At 42.1% G+C, this 16,136-nt stretch overlaps 1 protein-coding gene across 1 annotated transcript; it reads right to left on the reverse strand.

Moving 5' to 3' along the window:
- Positions 1-10,810: 10,810 nt before the first annotated feature.
- minar1 (membrane integral NOTCH2 associated receptor 1) lies at positions 10,811-15,865 on the reverse strand. The gene is made up of 3 exons (XM_044030839.1): positions 15,631-15,865; positions 13,719-14,640; positions 10,811-12,310 (listed from the first exon to the last, which is right to left on the reverse strand). Exons 2-3 carry the CDS (start codon positions 14,577-14,579, stop codon positions 10,811-10,813), a joined length of 2,361 nt encoding a protein of 786 aa, XP_043886774.1. The 5' UTR covers positions 14,580-14,640; positions 15,631-15,865.
- Between the last annotated feature and the right edge of the window lie 271 nt (positions 15,866-16,136).

The raw sequence follows: 16,136 nt of genomic DNA on the forward strand, positions 1-16,136 counted from the left end.
TTTTGGCAGGAAGCCACAACGACGCCATTTTGACAGGAAGCCACAACAGCGCCATTTTGGCAGGAAGCCACAACAACGCCATTTCGGCAGGAAACTGCACTTTTCAGATTTATAGACCCTAGACCACTATCTGCCTGTTGTTGTTTTTTAAATACAATAAAAACACAATGTTAGATTTTTCAGCACCTTAAAAGTTAATATTTTCCTCCATATAACAAAGAAATCATTATGAGTGTAAGTTTACCTTATACTTTTTTACCTACATCAAAGCCCATTGAGAAAAAGAACATTTTTAGCTTACGGGACACCCGAGCTGCTGGTCTACTGCTGCCCTGTGTGGTCACTTTGTGTCATTGAGGTAAATCAGGGCGATGGATTTCAAAAAACTGAAGTCACAAAATAACACATCACTGATTTGAGGCAGCTGTGGATCAACAGCACCTGTGAGCTGTGATGTAAAATCGCTGGTTTTCTGCATGGGCTTTGGTCCGCGCGAATGAGCTGAAGTTTAAGAATTTCAGTGACCATGTAATTTCTAATGTATTAAATCAGGTGAAGTATAATTTGCCAAATGAAAAATAATTCCACCTACATTTTACATTTTACATACTGGACCTTAAAGTGGCAGAAATGTGTTTTCAGTGAGGTTGAACCAAACCTCCGTGTCTCACGTTGATTCCTGGTGACGGCTGCTGTCTGTGTGGCAAAAAAAAATCCCTTTACCACTCCAAGTCCTTCTTGGCTTTCTTTTCCCTGGCTGCATCATTATCTCCTCGTCCCCAGAGTGTAATGTTGACAGGTAAGACTGTGTGTGATAAATAAAATAAATTGTAGGTTCATAACACTCATAAGACGCTTGTTTCCGCTGCTTTATCTCGTGCCTCAGCGTCGCCTCAGTGTTTCTGCACAGACACAAACACATTTTATGCCCCTGAGCTCTACTTGTCTAAGTGTTTGGGGGGAAATAGAGTGAATCACACAATCAGCTTAATGATCAAGAGACTCAAAGCTTCAACTGTCTTTCACTCTGCAGAGAGATGGTTTTCATGGATGAGAAAAGTTGGAAAAATGGTTTATTATCGTCTTCTGCAATGAAGGCGGAGTCTCATGATATATGAATTACTCTTGTTTTCTTTCCACTCTTGAGTCAGTGACACTGTGATTTCATTACAAAACATAGAAACACTTATACAAATCCTGTTTTTTCAAGTTTTTTTTTTCCGGTCTGTTTTTACGAGATTTTTTTCCGGTCTGTTTTTACGAGATTTTTTTCCGGTCTGTTTTTACGAGATTTTTCGGGTCTGTTTTACGTAGGATTTTTTTTTTTTCTGGTCTGTTTTGCAAGATTTTTCTGGTCTGTTTTACAAGATTTTTTTCTGGTCTGTTTTACAGATTTTTTTTAATTTTTTTCTCGGTCTGTTTTCTGATTTTTTCTGTTGTTTTACGAGATTTTTTTTTCCGGTCTGTTTTAACGAGATTTTTTCCGGTCTGTTTTTACGACATTTTCTTTTTCGGTCTGTTTTTACAAGATTTTCTTTTTTCCCTGAAAAAAATGTCAAAAAATCGCACAGAAACAAAGATATTGATCTATGTTTGTGAAATCTTGAAATGATGATGTTCTCAAATGTCTTGTTTGGTCCACAGCTTCTTAAATGTGAATATTTCCTGGTTTCTTTGCTTCATAGAACAAAGAAATCATTAAAACGGAATCATTTTGGTTTGTGGACAAAACAAGACATTTTGAGAATCAAATAACTGATTCATTTATTTCTGCAGTTGCATAGTTGGAGGGCAGAAGAGGTAACTGTGTCTCTCGAGTCCAAACTCTCATCATCCCCTCCTCTTTTCTTTGTTACTAATCCCAGCGTGTTTCTGCCACGCTGACAAAGTCTGAGCGAGGACACTAAATGGCAAGACCAACCATAAAATGATCATTAAATCAATGAGCCAATAAGATGAGTTCCCTTGTCACAGAGTAAAAAAAAACACTGAGCGACTTCACAAAACTACAGTTAAACTCTACAGCTCATTTGATTTATGTTCACATTAAATGATTTCCTCCATTCAGGACAGCGCGTTGTCGTCTCTGGAGCTTTGAGCTGATGAATGGACTGTAACGTGTCTGACTTTACTGTTTGCTTCTTTATAATTAGCTACAAAACCACAGACTTTCCAAAACTCACCTACAGTGAATTAGAAAAGTGCGTCATGTTGCTCATGTTCAATGAGTGAGTTCTTCTGCTTCCTTTTTCTCCAAGATAACGTTCACTTTCCATATCTGGCTGTTCTTCAACCGTTTAGGAATCACGGTACTGAGAAGCTAACATCACAAACGTGCTGCTGAATCTCGTCTGCGATTGCAAAGCGGCAAAGTTCTATTTCTCTGCTTTCCGGTTATCCATCCATCCATCTTCTCCTGCTCTATCCTGCACGTGAGGTCACATTTGGTGCTGTGCCAATCTCAGCTCAACCTCAGAGACCGAAGTGAAGGTGATCAACGGTGTCAAGGTCAACAATTTTAGATATGCAGATACCGTCCTTCTCGCTGCGGCGTGAGTTGAGGAACTCCAATTTTCGATGCTGTCAGTGACTCAAGCATCTCGAAGTCAGAGGTCACGCCAACGTGCCGCTTATGGAACGGAAATGTAGGCATCCAACATGTCTCTTCTTTCAATTATCTTGGAGCTTTAATCACCTCAGATGCCTGATGCACAAAAGAAATCCGATGGAGAATAAAGGTCTTTGCGGCTCTGACACTCTTAAAGACCTGAGCTCAACTGGAAGAACGTCTTATATACAGATTGTTGCAAAAGTCCCATTTTCACTCACACACATCTGGACTAAACTCATTCACACATTTAGAAAAGGTCAAGAGTCTTTTAGAGTCTTAACTAAAACAAAGACGATGGATCACATTAACCGGCTGCTGAAGACACTGCACAGGCTTTGTCAATACCTGTGTCTACTTGTCTATAAAGCTTTAAATAGCTTTAAATAGCCTCACTCCGCCCCGCCTTACATTTAATGTAGCAGTGAAATCATTAAAGTCCTCCACTGCCTTTGTTTTAAATGTTCCTTATGCGTCCCTGAAACAAATTATAGATTATACAATATAGACCACTTGATAAATTAGAAGAAAAACATTTTTTAATCTGGGAGGTGAAGTTACAGCTTTTAATCATGTGTTTATTTTGTATTAATATTAATTACTTACTTATTTGTGTGTCTTTGGGGGTAAATAATCTCGCACACCAAAGTCCATAGAGAAAAATGCTGTTTTTAGCTCACAGTGACACAGGAGCTGCTGTTCTACTGCTGCCTTATTTGGTAACTTTGCGTCTCTGAAGTGAAACAGAACGAAAGATTTTAAAAGCTGAAATCAAACAAAAACCCGTGAGAACTTATCGAAGGAGGCAGCAGTGGATCAACAACTCTTCTATGCTGCAATGTAGAATCGCTGATTTTCTCTATGGGATTTGGTGCAGGGGAGCGAGTGCTTTACAAAGTGACACAAATTGGAGTTTCGGGTCAAAAAAAGGCGGTTTAAATGTCGATTTACAACATTATCAATGGCAAACACTTAATGGCTTTGTTTCAGGAACACATTTTCACGTCATTAAACTTTACGTCTGGAGAGACATTAATAAATAAAGATCTGCAAACACTCAGTGCATCAGTGGAGAGTAAATACTGTAAATCCATCCACTACAACAGCCGAGGATCTCATTTCTTACTCTGTAAACCCTTGAAATAAAAGCCGAGTGAGTGCAGCGACCAGCTTGAATAAATAAATGATGACTTTTTGCAACAACATTTGAATAAAAACCAATAAGAAAGGGTCTGGAATGATGTTCTCTCGCATCACTTACGTAATAAAAGCAGCATTTCTTTTACACACCACTAATTCATCAGTACAACAACTCTGTCTCCACTGAACACTAACTATGTTGCACTCATTCTTCTTTTCCTCCATTTCTGGTAAATGATTGAGAATAAAGCTCAACACAATAAACTCAAATTATAAACTAGGGCAAGAATAAAACACATGTGCAGTCCATAATGCTTTGTTTATACAAACTCTAAGTGTTCTCATGTTGAAGTCCATCCTTTGTCCTCATGGGACTTATTATATATTCACATGAAAAACAAACACTGTGTTTACTCCTTCCTTAACACACAGACAGTGTGTTTTTTTTAACCTGACCTAACCCTAACCATACAACATGTTGTCATCTTAAAATGGAATCATTTACATTTTGGGGACTTGATTTTTGTCCTCACATTGAAGTCAAGTCCCCAAATGTGACGGTGTGAACAGATTCAGGTCCACGTAACATGAGGAATACCTGGAACACACTCTCACCATTTACCCTGACTTTTTAAACAAGCTTTTAGATGAACGAGGGTTTATATGATTGTCTGTTTTATGTGTTGTGTGACTGTTCTGTAATTTGGTTGTTCTCATTATTATATTCTACCTTTATTGTGAAAGGTGCTATACAAATAACATGGAAGAGAAGAGAAATATCATTTTCTGGTCATAGCGAGGTTAGTCTCACCCACTTATTTGCCCCTTTTTCCTGCACTAACATGGTCTAACCTTGTGTTTCCGCCGTTCACTCCCTCCTGACCTTCACGGTCCTCTCTCACACACACACACACACCTCCCATTCCTTCACCTGCCAGAGTGTCATTTGTGATTCCGTCTCAGCTTTCCCACCATCTGTTACCTTCCTGAATCCCAGGCCGTTTCACGCGCACACGTGTCTTTCGAACTCTTGACCTCCTCCTGCCCGAAACTCCGCCCGCTGCTTCTGGACGAGTCTGCCCGTCTCTATCTGTCTGCCTCGTTTTGCACATTGCCAGATTTTCCACTACGGGTCAAGATCTGGGCATCTGGGACCGAGTCGGTGTTTGCCGAACCATTAAAAGCCGGTTCCACTGGATGAGAAACACACACACACACTGGCAGAGGTGGTTTTGCTCCATTAAATATACATAATTCTCAAGGACAATCTGAATCCGACACTTTTATGGCCCCTGGTATTAACCTCTGTCCTCTGTGATCAAATCATATGTGTATAGACCTAAGTCTCATCTGGCATTAAAACACATCCGTGATGCGTCTCCTGTGACCACATGAGATCATAACTGGCCTCGGTCCCCCTTTATTCAAATACACACTGACGTCATGTCTGTTCCTAAGAATAAAACTGTGTTTTTAAAGGATCTGAATGTACAGATGTGTCTGATGTCAGAGTCTCTGTGTGTGGGTATGTGAGTCAGCGTGAAGAACAGAGGGAGTAAGAAAAAGAGTCGGGACGAGCTGCGTGAATCAAAGCTTTACTCACACGGTGGATGAGTGGCTAGCACTGTTGCCTGACAACAAAAAGACCTGGGTTCACGACCTGGTCTGAGTGAGTAACTTCTGGTTTCCTCTCATAGTCCACCAAAGGCACCAAAAATCGTTTTGGTCAACTTCAGAATCTCCTAAAAACGATTGACAAACACTGATCTAGCAGCTTTTTTATACATCCAACATGGCGGCCACCAAAGAGCAGCTGTCTCCACTCCAACGACAACCAGCAACGTTTGTTGGCGTCGCTCTACATACGTCATCCGCATCAATGGTCTGATTGGTTGTGGGTTTATCCAATTACGTACATTTTCATCCATGTTGGTCAGAAAGGTCTTGAAAGTGCGAGGTGACTGCACCCTTTCCACACATGCTCAGTCCCACATTTTGTGATTTCAGCGTTTGAAATCCTTCACTCAGTGACACAAATTTACCAAAAGACCAGCAGCTCCTGTGTCTCTGTGAGCTGAAAAATGCTCATTTACATATTCAGAGCTTTAATTAACATCTTTGTAGAAGCAGCAATTATCGCCTGAGTCGTCTCGATTAACTCGCTGAAAGGTTTGCATCAGCCGGTCGACTTATGTCCTTCTGTCCTTCAGTCCCTCTGGAGCTTCATTGCAATGGATGGGAAGTGTCTCTGAGGCCAAAGACGTCATGCTGGTTAATTGTGCGTAAATAACCAGAAAAGGAGATCGCATTGCCATGATGGATGATATGTGAGGCTCACACATCAACACCATCTTACAGACACACTACATTCACTTCTAAGGACAAGATGCACAAAGGTGTTTGTCGTCACCTGTTAAGTTTTGAATTCTGGTGTTTCAATCAGGCCCTTTATCTCCAATGAAGGACAATCTTAACGTTTCAGCATACCAAGACATATTGGACAATGCTGTGCTTCCAACTTTGTGGCAACAGCTTAAAGGAAGGTCTGTTTTTCTATTCCATCATGACTGTGTCCCATCCCAGGGCACAAAGCAAGAACGATAAAGGCCCCCCCACAGATCCCTGACCTCAACCCCATGGAGCACCTTTGGGATGAAGTGGAACAGAGATTGTAAGCCAGAACTTCTCTTCCAACATCAGTGCCTGAACTCATAAATGCTCTACAACAGTGATTCCCAAACTGGGGTACTTGTACCCCTAGGAGTACGCAAAGGGATGTAGGGGGTACATGAAGACAAAAATCAAAGCAATACAAAAAAACGATGAAATGATTTTGCACAACAGCCTTGATGCATTTTGAAACTGACATATAAAAGTCAAATTCACAAATTCAGCCAAACATTGGAGTAGATTTCTTTTTAAAAAGAAGGAGTACTGTGAAAAGTTTGAGAACCACTGATCTACAGAATGAACGGGCACAAATTCACATAGAAACACTTTAAAATCTTGAGAAAAGTCTTCCAAGAAGTGTGGAACTCCATATTACAGTCGGGTATATGTATTTGAATACGTCATTACAGACCCATGTTGGTGTTATGGTCATGCGTCCCACTACTTTTGGCTATAAAGTGCACAGCCCTGACACATACACATATTTGTATTTGTATTTTGGTCCTGGATTTAGCCGAGATCCTCAACAGACTTTTCCTAGAGTTTGTTAAACTCAGTAAAACCTGCTGCAGAGTTTATGGCTGACAGTTCCAGAACAACAATCACCTGAAGCAGAGGAGACGTCGCTGAAGTGGCTTCAGAAAGATTTCTGTTCAATCCAAACTTGTTCCATTTCACAATTATGGAGGCCACTGTGCTCCTGAGAACACTCAGACATTATTAATGGTTTTATACCTTTGCCCTGATCCATGACTCGACACTATTTCAGCCTGAAGGTCTACAGGGAGTTCCCTGGACTTCATGACTTGGTTTTCACCAACACACTCAGTGACTTTTGGGAAATTACAGGTTTTATATGGAGCGACAGAGACAGCGCCTCCCAAACAAACACATTTGTACGGTAAGAGAACTTAGCATTAAAAACGTGTGCACAGCATCACTGTTGCTGCCTCCAGCTTGTTTACGCATTACACAACACTTTAATGACACATTATGTGCAATTACAGAGTCGTGTTTTGGTGCTATCATCAAAATTGTAATTACCTTCATACGCAACTCCGTTTACCTGTCACTCAGGATCTGTTGAGACCAAACTCTGTATGTAACCCTCATTCATGTTGTCACCATACTCTAGAGTGAAGTGAATTAGTTGTGTGGAAAACAGAGGACATGATGAAGTGAACCACGTGTGCTGCGTGTGTTTCAGGGAACGTGCAATAAACTATACCACGACCTTGAAACTGAATGGAATTCATTTATTATTTACAACGCTGCTTTTCCTACTGTTGTCACGCATCAAAGTGTCTGCTATGACAGCTAATTTTCCGTTTACTGTACAGTTCACAGGAGGTGGGGAAAAATAATAATAATAATTTATTTATGTATATTTTCTCTTTTAAATGACTATGAAACAGCGATAATTAGACAAATAAAATAAGAAAAATCTAATTTTTTGAAAATGTGACTACTCAGTAGGGGGTGGGCGATAGGATCTTAATATTACATCTCAAAAACAATGTTAGTGACGATATTTCAAACAATTTCAAAATAACGGTGTTTGTCTTGATATGGAACAATATAGAGCTCATAATAAAAAAAGATATATCGAAATAACTCATTATAAGTTGATATTAAGGACGGCTGCATGTGGCCCGGGGGCCACGAGTTAGAGACCTCTTGTGTAACCCGCGTGTTACCTTGTGCGTTTCAGCAAAGTTGTTGTGTAAAATCCGACCGGCTTCTATCAAGTATGGGGAAGAAGGCGAGGTGGACAAAAGACACACAATATAATATACGCTGTGTGAAACCAAACTAAAACATCTCAGCAACAACATGTCACGTCAGCGCCCCCTGGAGGTGGAGGATAAACAAACGACCAGTGAAAAATTTAGCAAGTGACGACAAAAACATGAAGCTCATCTCAAACTCTGTTGCTATTTTCACTGCAGAAGATTTAGATTTGTGTTTCTAGTGAAATATGTTGTATTTACGCTGTTTTACAATGACATAATCATCAAGAATCGTAATGGAATCGTGAACCTAAAGAGTTCCACCCCTGTAGTTTACTACTTTCAATTTTATATATTAATGGTTTTGTTAATAAAGAAGAACTATACAGTAACTGGTGGCTATTAAATATATTTTTACTTCCTGATTGACTATTTTTAATATATGCTCTATTCTTTTTGCTAACAGTTGGCTAACATTTGGCTAACTTCCTGTCTGTTTCCCTCTAGATTTACTGTCTGAGCCCTGAGACCCAAGCTAACAGACTAGCTAGCTAGCTCTCAAAATATAGACCTATTTAACACGGATATTCACTGAAGGATTTCACTTTTACATAATTTAACAAACTGCAGCCATGAAGCTCGAGTTGTGAAATGTCACTGACCTGGAAAACAGTTGTAAACAGAGGAGAGTGAACGTTTAGCAGCTATAGAGGCTCCGTAGGTCCACTTTAGTCTGGTCTCTAGTGAATTTAGAGCTAATTACAACCATGAACTGACACACGGAAAGCGAGACATGACGCGAGACACGTGCTAAGGGTTCAGGATTTAGTGGCTAAAATCATATTTCTGTCTCCACTAATCTCACACAAGGTCACTCTGGACTAATCTCAGTGGTGGTGACATTTCATGACATTTACACTGAAACAAATTGAGCCACACAACGTTCACAATCTCACAGACTGACTGTCGTCTAAATGCCTGCGCTGACTGGACAAACTCTACGTCCTGTCTCCGTCATAAGTCGCTGTCAGACTCACTCTGAAGTTCAGACGTTCTCCTGAGATTGAACCGAGGTGATAAATCCACAAAGGTTGCTCCGTACATTATATGACACACTATGACACCACGTGTGTGAACGTGTGTGAATGAATGAGTTAATCTATGTATTTTGGATCAATTAAAATAAAGTACAAATAAAGACGAGATAATCAATAACATAGAGAAATATTAGGTATTTCAACATCACAACAAAATGAAGATATCTAAACTAAAGTGACTTTACATTATGGTAATTACCAAGGTTTTATCACTCTGCTATGATTTTATGTTTATTTATTTTGCACAATGATGAAAACACACTGCAGCTTTTAATGATAACATACCCAAACAAGAACAAGGTCAAATAGATAGAGAATCAAATGGTGACTTAATATGCTGCTGTTTTTAAAGTGGAAATTCCCCACTAAAGAAAACACTGATGATCATAAAGCTTCATTATAAATAGTGGAAGTGATGGACAATGACACTTGTGTGAAGGTTGTTTGTGCTGTTCACTGCTGATGTGATTAGAAACACAATGAACCTTAAAAAATTAAATAAAAACACAGGGCTGTGAAAAGTTGTTGTTTTTAAGGCTTTCAAATTCTCTGATTATTGACATTTGGACGTGACGTCCAAAATGTCCAAACGTTTAACTCATACAACATGTGCATGTAATGATGAAGACTGTCTAGAACAACCTGGTGTAAAAGACACTTTTCACGTCATGAAATAATCGAACCAGTAACATTAATCATGGCTCCACCCCAGGTTTAAGAAGTAGTCTAAGTGCAGAGCTCACACTAAATACTTGACACTGAAATGTGAAAATGTTGTTATTTCAAAACAGCATACATGTAAAAGTGATAAAATTACACCTAAATATAACTCTCACAAAAAAGAGTGTATGCAAGTCTTTCAGGGCTTTCATAATCGATTATTTTATCGATTAATCGATTACTGGTTTGGTCCAAGAAATGTCAGAAAATGTTGAAAAATGTGGAAATGACGATGTTCTCAATTCAAAAGGATTCAGTTTTAATGATTTCTTTGTTAATGTGGAGCAAAGAAACAAGAAAATATCCACATTTAATAAGCTGAAAAATCACAGAAACTGGTTGATTCATCTGAAAAATCGATTATCAAAATAGTTGACGATTAATTATCGATGAATCGAATTTAACACAATTCCTGGTGGGAAATTTACCTCAACGATGCCAAATCTTTATTTTGGAGCCTTTCAAATATAGTGAATTTGCCTCTGATCTGATGAAACGAGCGTGTTTGTCTGTGCTCGTCTGATGAGACAAAGATCACAAAACATCCAGCAGATGAAACTCAACCACCAACGATCCATCCTGCCTACTGCAGCTTTAATGCACCAGGTCTTTCTCTCTGACACAGGACCTGTGTGAAGGACTCGTGCTGCGACTTCCCTGCTACGTAATTAAACGTTGCATTCGCCCTCGACACAAAGTGAAAGAAGACTTCCTGCTCTCGCTTACAGCCTCCGTCTCTCTCTGTATAAACACTTATGTATATTTGATGTCTCTTTTATGTGCTGTACTGCGTCTGCTCTCTGTAATTATTCCATGGAGCAAATCACGTTCTATTTATGCCACGTTCAAAAAATAAAACGTGTCTCTACCTCTTTGGCTTTCCGGTGTCGGTCCTTGCCGTCTCTGTCCTTGTCCTTGCCCTCGTCTCCAGGGTGACAGGAGTAGGACACTGTCCTCCAGTCCCGTGGGGAGTTGGTGATGCTGGCGACCTTTGACTCGGTGGCGCTGTTCTCCTCGTTGAGCGATCGGTTGGACCTCCTGGTGAGCAGACTCTTCTTCAGAGCTTTCACCCTGAGGCTGTCGCCGTTACTCCCGTCCGAGCAGCACCACTCCCCCATGAGCCCGTTCTCCACTTTGACGTTGCGGCCGGTGGTGTGACACTGGAAGGTGTGAGGTGAGAGCGTGGCGTCCAGATGTGGTTGCTGGTGAGGGTGCGGCTTGTCGGGAGTGGCCGACGCCGTCTCCCTGTGTCGTCCGTTGCCCTCCGGCTCCTGGATCTTCTCGTCCAGCTTGTTGAGTTTGGAGAGCACCTGCGAGATCTCACTGCGGACGCCCGACAGAGACTCCAGCTTCTTCTCGATCTCCCCGATCCGCATCACCAGCTTGCACACGCTGGACTTGAGCTCGTCGTCCGTGTTCTCCAGGGAATGGAAGAGGCGGTCCAGCTTGGACTTGGCTAGTTTGACGGTGTTGCGTTCAGGGGAGCTGTCGCCCTCCGACTTGAGCGTTACCTGAGACAGGGACCCGTTGCTGTTGTAGCAGGACGACTGGACGACGCCCAGAGAGTCGCAGACACTCATGTCGTCCAGAAAACGGAAAATGTCGCTGATGTCGTCGCTGATGATCTCAGAGTCGTCGTCGGACTGTTTGAAGGTACGTCTTTCTCGCACGTCGCCGTATTTAACCGGGTGCTCCTTCGCTTTCTTCTGCTCGGCCTGCTCTGTTTGAGTCCCAATGCTGGAGGAAATGTCTCCACCCTGAAAGGACGGACTGTTCATGCTTTTGTCCCTGAACCGTTTGGCTGCTTCTCTCTTGTCCAGACCCACAGGTCCACTCGCTGCCAGAGCCACATCCTTGTTTTTTACTCCATTCTGTTTCTTGGCAAACCCAGAAGGAGAAGCTCCCACCTTCTCCTTTGGGCTCTGAAAATGCTGCTCGTTGTCCTGGCTGATGATGCTCATGGTGCGATGGTGGTTGTCTTTGAGCGGTTTGCTGTTCAGGAACGACCTCTCAAAGTCCGGCGGCCCCTCCTCCGCGTTGAGACTGAGGCTCTTCACCGGCCACGACGGCTGCTTCCCCGCTTTGTTGATGTACTTCCTGCTGCTCACGCACTCAGAGACGGTGGTCGGACCGAAGTACGTGGACGCCTGTAAGTCGTCCAGACTCTCGTGCTTCACCCTCCGTCGGTCCTGAAGTGGGGAGTTGAGTGGCGGCTCGAAGTAGGGGTTACTGTAAGGCAGTTCAAAGCTGTGGTTGAAGAAGGTGGCGGGCTTGTGCAGCTCCCTCCTGTGGTAGCTCTCCGCAGGCGCAGCCTTACCGCCCTGTTTGCTGTCCTTGGTGACGATCTGCGACAGAAACAACAACAAACCACTGAGTCGTTGGAATATAAACTTAAAACATAACAACAACCGTCCAGGATTTATTTATGCGCTTAAACAGAATGCAGATGGAGTCGAGCGTGTTAATGAGACTCAATGAGACCATTTAATTAGAGGCAACTTTTGTTTCCTGTCACTGTTTTAAAGACTCTAGAATGAAGAAGCCGGAGCAGCCTGGCTACTGTTCAAAGCAGAAAACAACAGTATTTTTCCCCAATTGCCCAAAACAGTGAAATCAAGGCTTATGTTTATATGGCTAATATAAAAAATACAGATGGTCTCGTTTAAATTCTATCCCAAATGTTAGGCCACATAAAAAGCAGAAATGTTATTTTCTCATCTTGTTTTATAACACAAGTACTTTTTTAATATCTATTACTTCCTGTACGTTTACCACCTCTGTCATCGTCTTGTCCAATGACAACAAAGCCTTTCTATTCTACTACACTTTCAGGCACTTCCTGAATCATATTGCTTCTTTGGTAAAAGTCCAGTACAGGGTGAACTCCACTGGAGGAAAATGAACTTTTCTTCATTTTGGATCATTTCCAGATCACGTTAGAGCCAGGGTTTGATTCCCAGATCAGGTTGAAGACTGTTAAATACCACTCAGAATGACATTGAATGTCAATTACACAACCCACTCCACGGATAATATCCCAAGCTGCTAAGTAAGTACCTGTGAAGGGTGTGCTATGCTATGTTCACAACAAACTGGAACACTTTAAGGTATTCTTTAAATAAAGTCACGATTCTCTAAATGTTAAGTGCTTTACACTTCAGTTTTGTCATTCACTCATTCACACCCATTCACTCGAACCTTACTTTATCTAACTTTAAGAATCTTAAATGATCTAATGCCTTTTAGATGGATTCTATGGCCCATTAAATAATTATTTACCATGTTTTGTTGCCTATTAGACAAATATTCAATTGCTAATTTCAATTTCTCAAAGTACAAATGAAATGATTTCCTGTGATCTGTGACACATATTCACAGGGTCGGGATTTGTGTGTGTGTGCTCGAGATGCTGAGCTCTGTTTTTACGAGGACGATAAAATGAAAAGCTCCCGTCATGTTCATTTAAAGGACAACATCACATATTTCACCCGCCCCAAACTCCCACTCAAATCCTGGTGAGCATTTTTGTTGTTTCTTAACAATGACAATTAAGATGTTAAAGAGTCACGTGAGATTTTTTTTTTTTGTGGGTCCCCAAACAAACTTGTGTACGTTTTCAATAACATGCATTAAATGAAGTTGTTATTGGAAACGATTTGTCTAGCAATCAAAAGTGGTGCCACGGACACGACTGTAAATTTGGTTGATGTTGTGATTCAGGTCACCGCTCTACACGATCACAGAGAGACACACCTGTGGTGAGAAGGCCACAAAGTTGTGGAAGTCCTCCTTGAAGATGTTCCTCTTCTGGATGCAGGAGTGGACAGAAAAGGGTTCTGCGTGGCCGATGTGCTGCAGGGACTCGTGGTCCGTCGTCGACTCGCTGTCGATGTCCATGGGAAAGTAGGTGCTCTGCATTTCACAGGGCGGAGAGGGAGGACTGCTGCTGGGATACTGGGGCAGATGGTGGAGTTTGTCCAGAGAGGCTGCTCTACATTTCAGGTCCTTGCTGACTCCCAGGAGGAAGTTGGGGTCTGACGTGGGAATGAACGGCTGGCAGTTGTTGCACTCGGGTCGTTTGGGGCAGGGGGAGGAGTTCTGATCCACCGGGTGCTGCTGGGGGGAGCGGTGATGATGATGGTGGTGGTGGTGGTGATGGTGGTGTTGTCCGTCTCTGCCGTGGTCCATGTGATCGTACGCCGTCGCTCTGTCACAGTCCTGATACTTGAAGGCGTCGCCGTCGGACCTGCACATGTCCAACGACTTGTTTTTGTGGAACTTGGCTCTGTGGACCACAGGGAGCTTGTCCTTGGCCATGCCCCCGTTCATCTGGATCAGGTTGAACATGGTGACGATGTCCGCCGCCACCATGAGCTTCTTGGACTGCGGGTCCTCGCCGGAGCAGCGCATCTTGTCCTTGAAGAGCGTGGCGGGGAAAGCGGGGTCCAGACACGCCGTGTAGAAGAGCAGGCTGCGGAGCTTGGCCAGGTGCGCCAGGTCAAATCGGGCGCACAGTGACTTACACAGGTCCTGGTAGGACATGGTGTTGTGCTTGGTGTCCAGCTCCTCCAGGATGCGGACCAGGAACTGAGAGTATTCTGGGACAGGGTCCATGGCTGTTGGTTGGCAGGGACAGGCCTACGGAAAAGCTCCTACCTCAGGAGAAGTTTGGCACCTGGAAACAAAAACATTTAAATGATTAGTCAGGAAAAAGTAACTGCATGGCTTTGTTAACTGTAAATTGGCTCCTCCCACTCTAGCTAAAATTGTACTTCGGGTTTAAAAAACAGCATTACACTAAAATATGAAAAAATTTTATTGACGCGAAAAAATTTGTTGTTGCTGTGAAATATAATGAAAAATGTTTTGAAAAAAATGGAAAAAATGAGTGTGGATGGACAGAAAATGGGAACCTGCAGCCAATTAAGAAAACAATCCTGTGGAAAGACACGCCCCCTGGGAAAAGATATAGACATTGTAGTAGGCGTGGGTTTTCTAGGGGCGTGTTTTCCTGAGTGGCTATTGGTTCGGCCACAACAAAAAAACTCTGTTCACACTAACTTTCAATTTCCCCTCATCAAAAAAATCCCTTTGTTGTTTGTCGTTCTTTCTGGAACTAAACAAACAAACAACAATTCTTGATTCTGTTTACACAGAGAGAAAACCTGATTAGTCATGTGATGGGTTTTTTTCAGTGTGGACACAGATATCATATTACTTCTGATATAAAATGCTCTTTTTCCTGTTTTTGTTTGGATGAAGATGTTAAAAATACTTTTTAATTTGACATTTCCTGTCATACAATTTGTGATTTATTTTTTCATATTTTAATATTTTCATTGATAAATTGCAAAAAAAAATTAGCTTCTTTTCTTCTTCTCATTCTTAAATTGAATTCGTACTTTGACATCTCTGAAGCTCTGTGTGCTGCACACACAACCAATCACCCTCTCCTTCACTCATTCACTGCTGATCAATTATTGATTATTGTCTTTCAGAATAAAAGCATCATCTGGGGGAAAAAACACGCGCACATTAAAAAATATCAGATTTTTTTAAAAACAAAAAGATGATGAGTGGCAAGAGGCGAGTGGAGCTGCTGATCTGATTCCACCTGCATTCCTACACACACACACACACACACACACACACACTGGTCACTCACTGTGAGAGTGGACTGTCCTCTGAGCGCAGAATCGTCTCATCAGCATCTTCTGAATCGGATTAAACATCCTCAGGAATCCGCAGCATCACACTCACATGCACGGAGCAACTTCAACGCGTCCACTCACACCCTCACACGCACGCGCACACGTGGACGCGGATGCCGGTGGTGAGCGCACGTCCATGCGTCTCATGTTGTCTCCGTCTCAGTCCCGCGTTTGTGTCCAATCCTGGACTTCCACAGTCACAGCTGTCCGACAGCAGCAGCTGCTCACACACTCATAGACACACACACACAGAGCAAGTGTCAATGTGGAGACATCACACAGCAACACTTCCGCTCTACTGTCAAAATAAAAGCTTTAAAAAAGAAAAAAAACGCAGCAGAAGAAGACGGTAGCGTTAACCTTTTAGGTCAGAGGTCAGCAGCAAAATGAGGTGTGCTTTGTAAGCAATTGAATATTTGGGCAAAAAGTGTCTTAAAACGTTTTCATTCAGAAACAAAAT

Source organism: Solea senegalensis, linkage group LG7 (assembly GCF_019176455.1).
Source record: "Solea senegalensis isolate Sse05_10M linkage group LG7, IFAPA_SoseM_1, whole genome shotgun sequence".
NCBI lineage: Eukaryota > Metazoa > Chordata > Actinopteri > Pleuronectiformes > Soleidae > Solea > Solea senegalensis.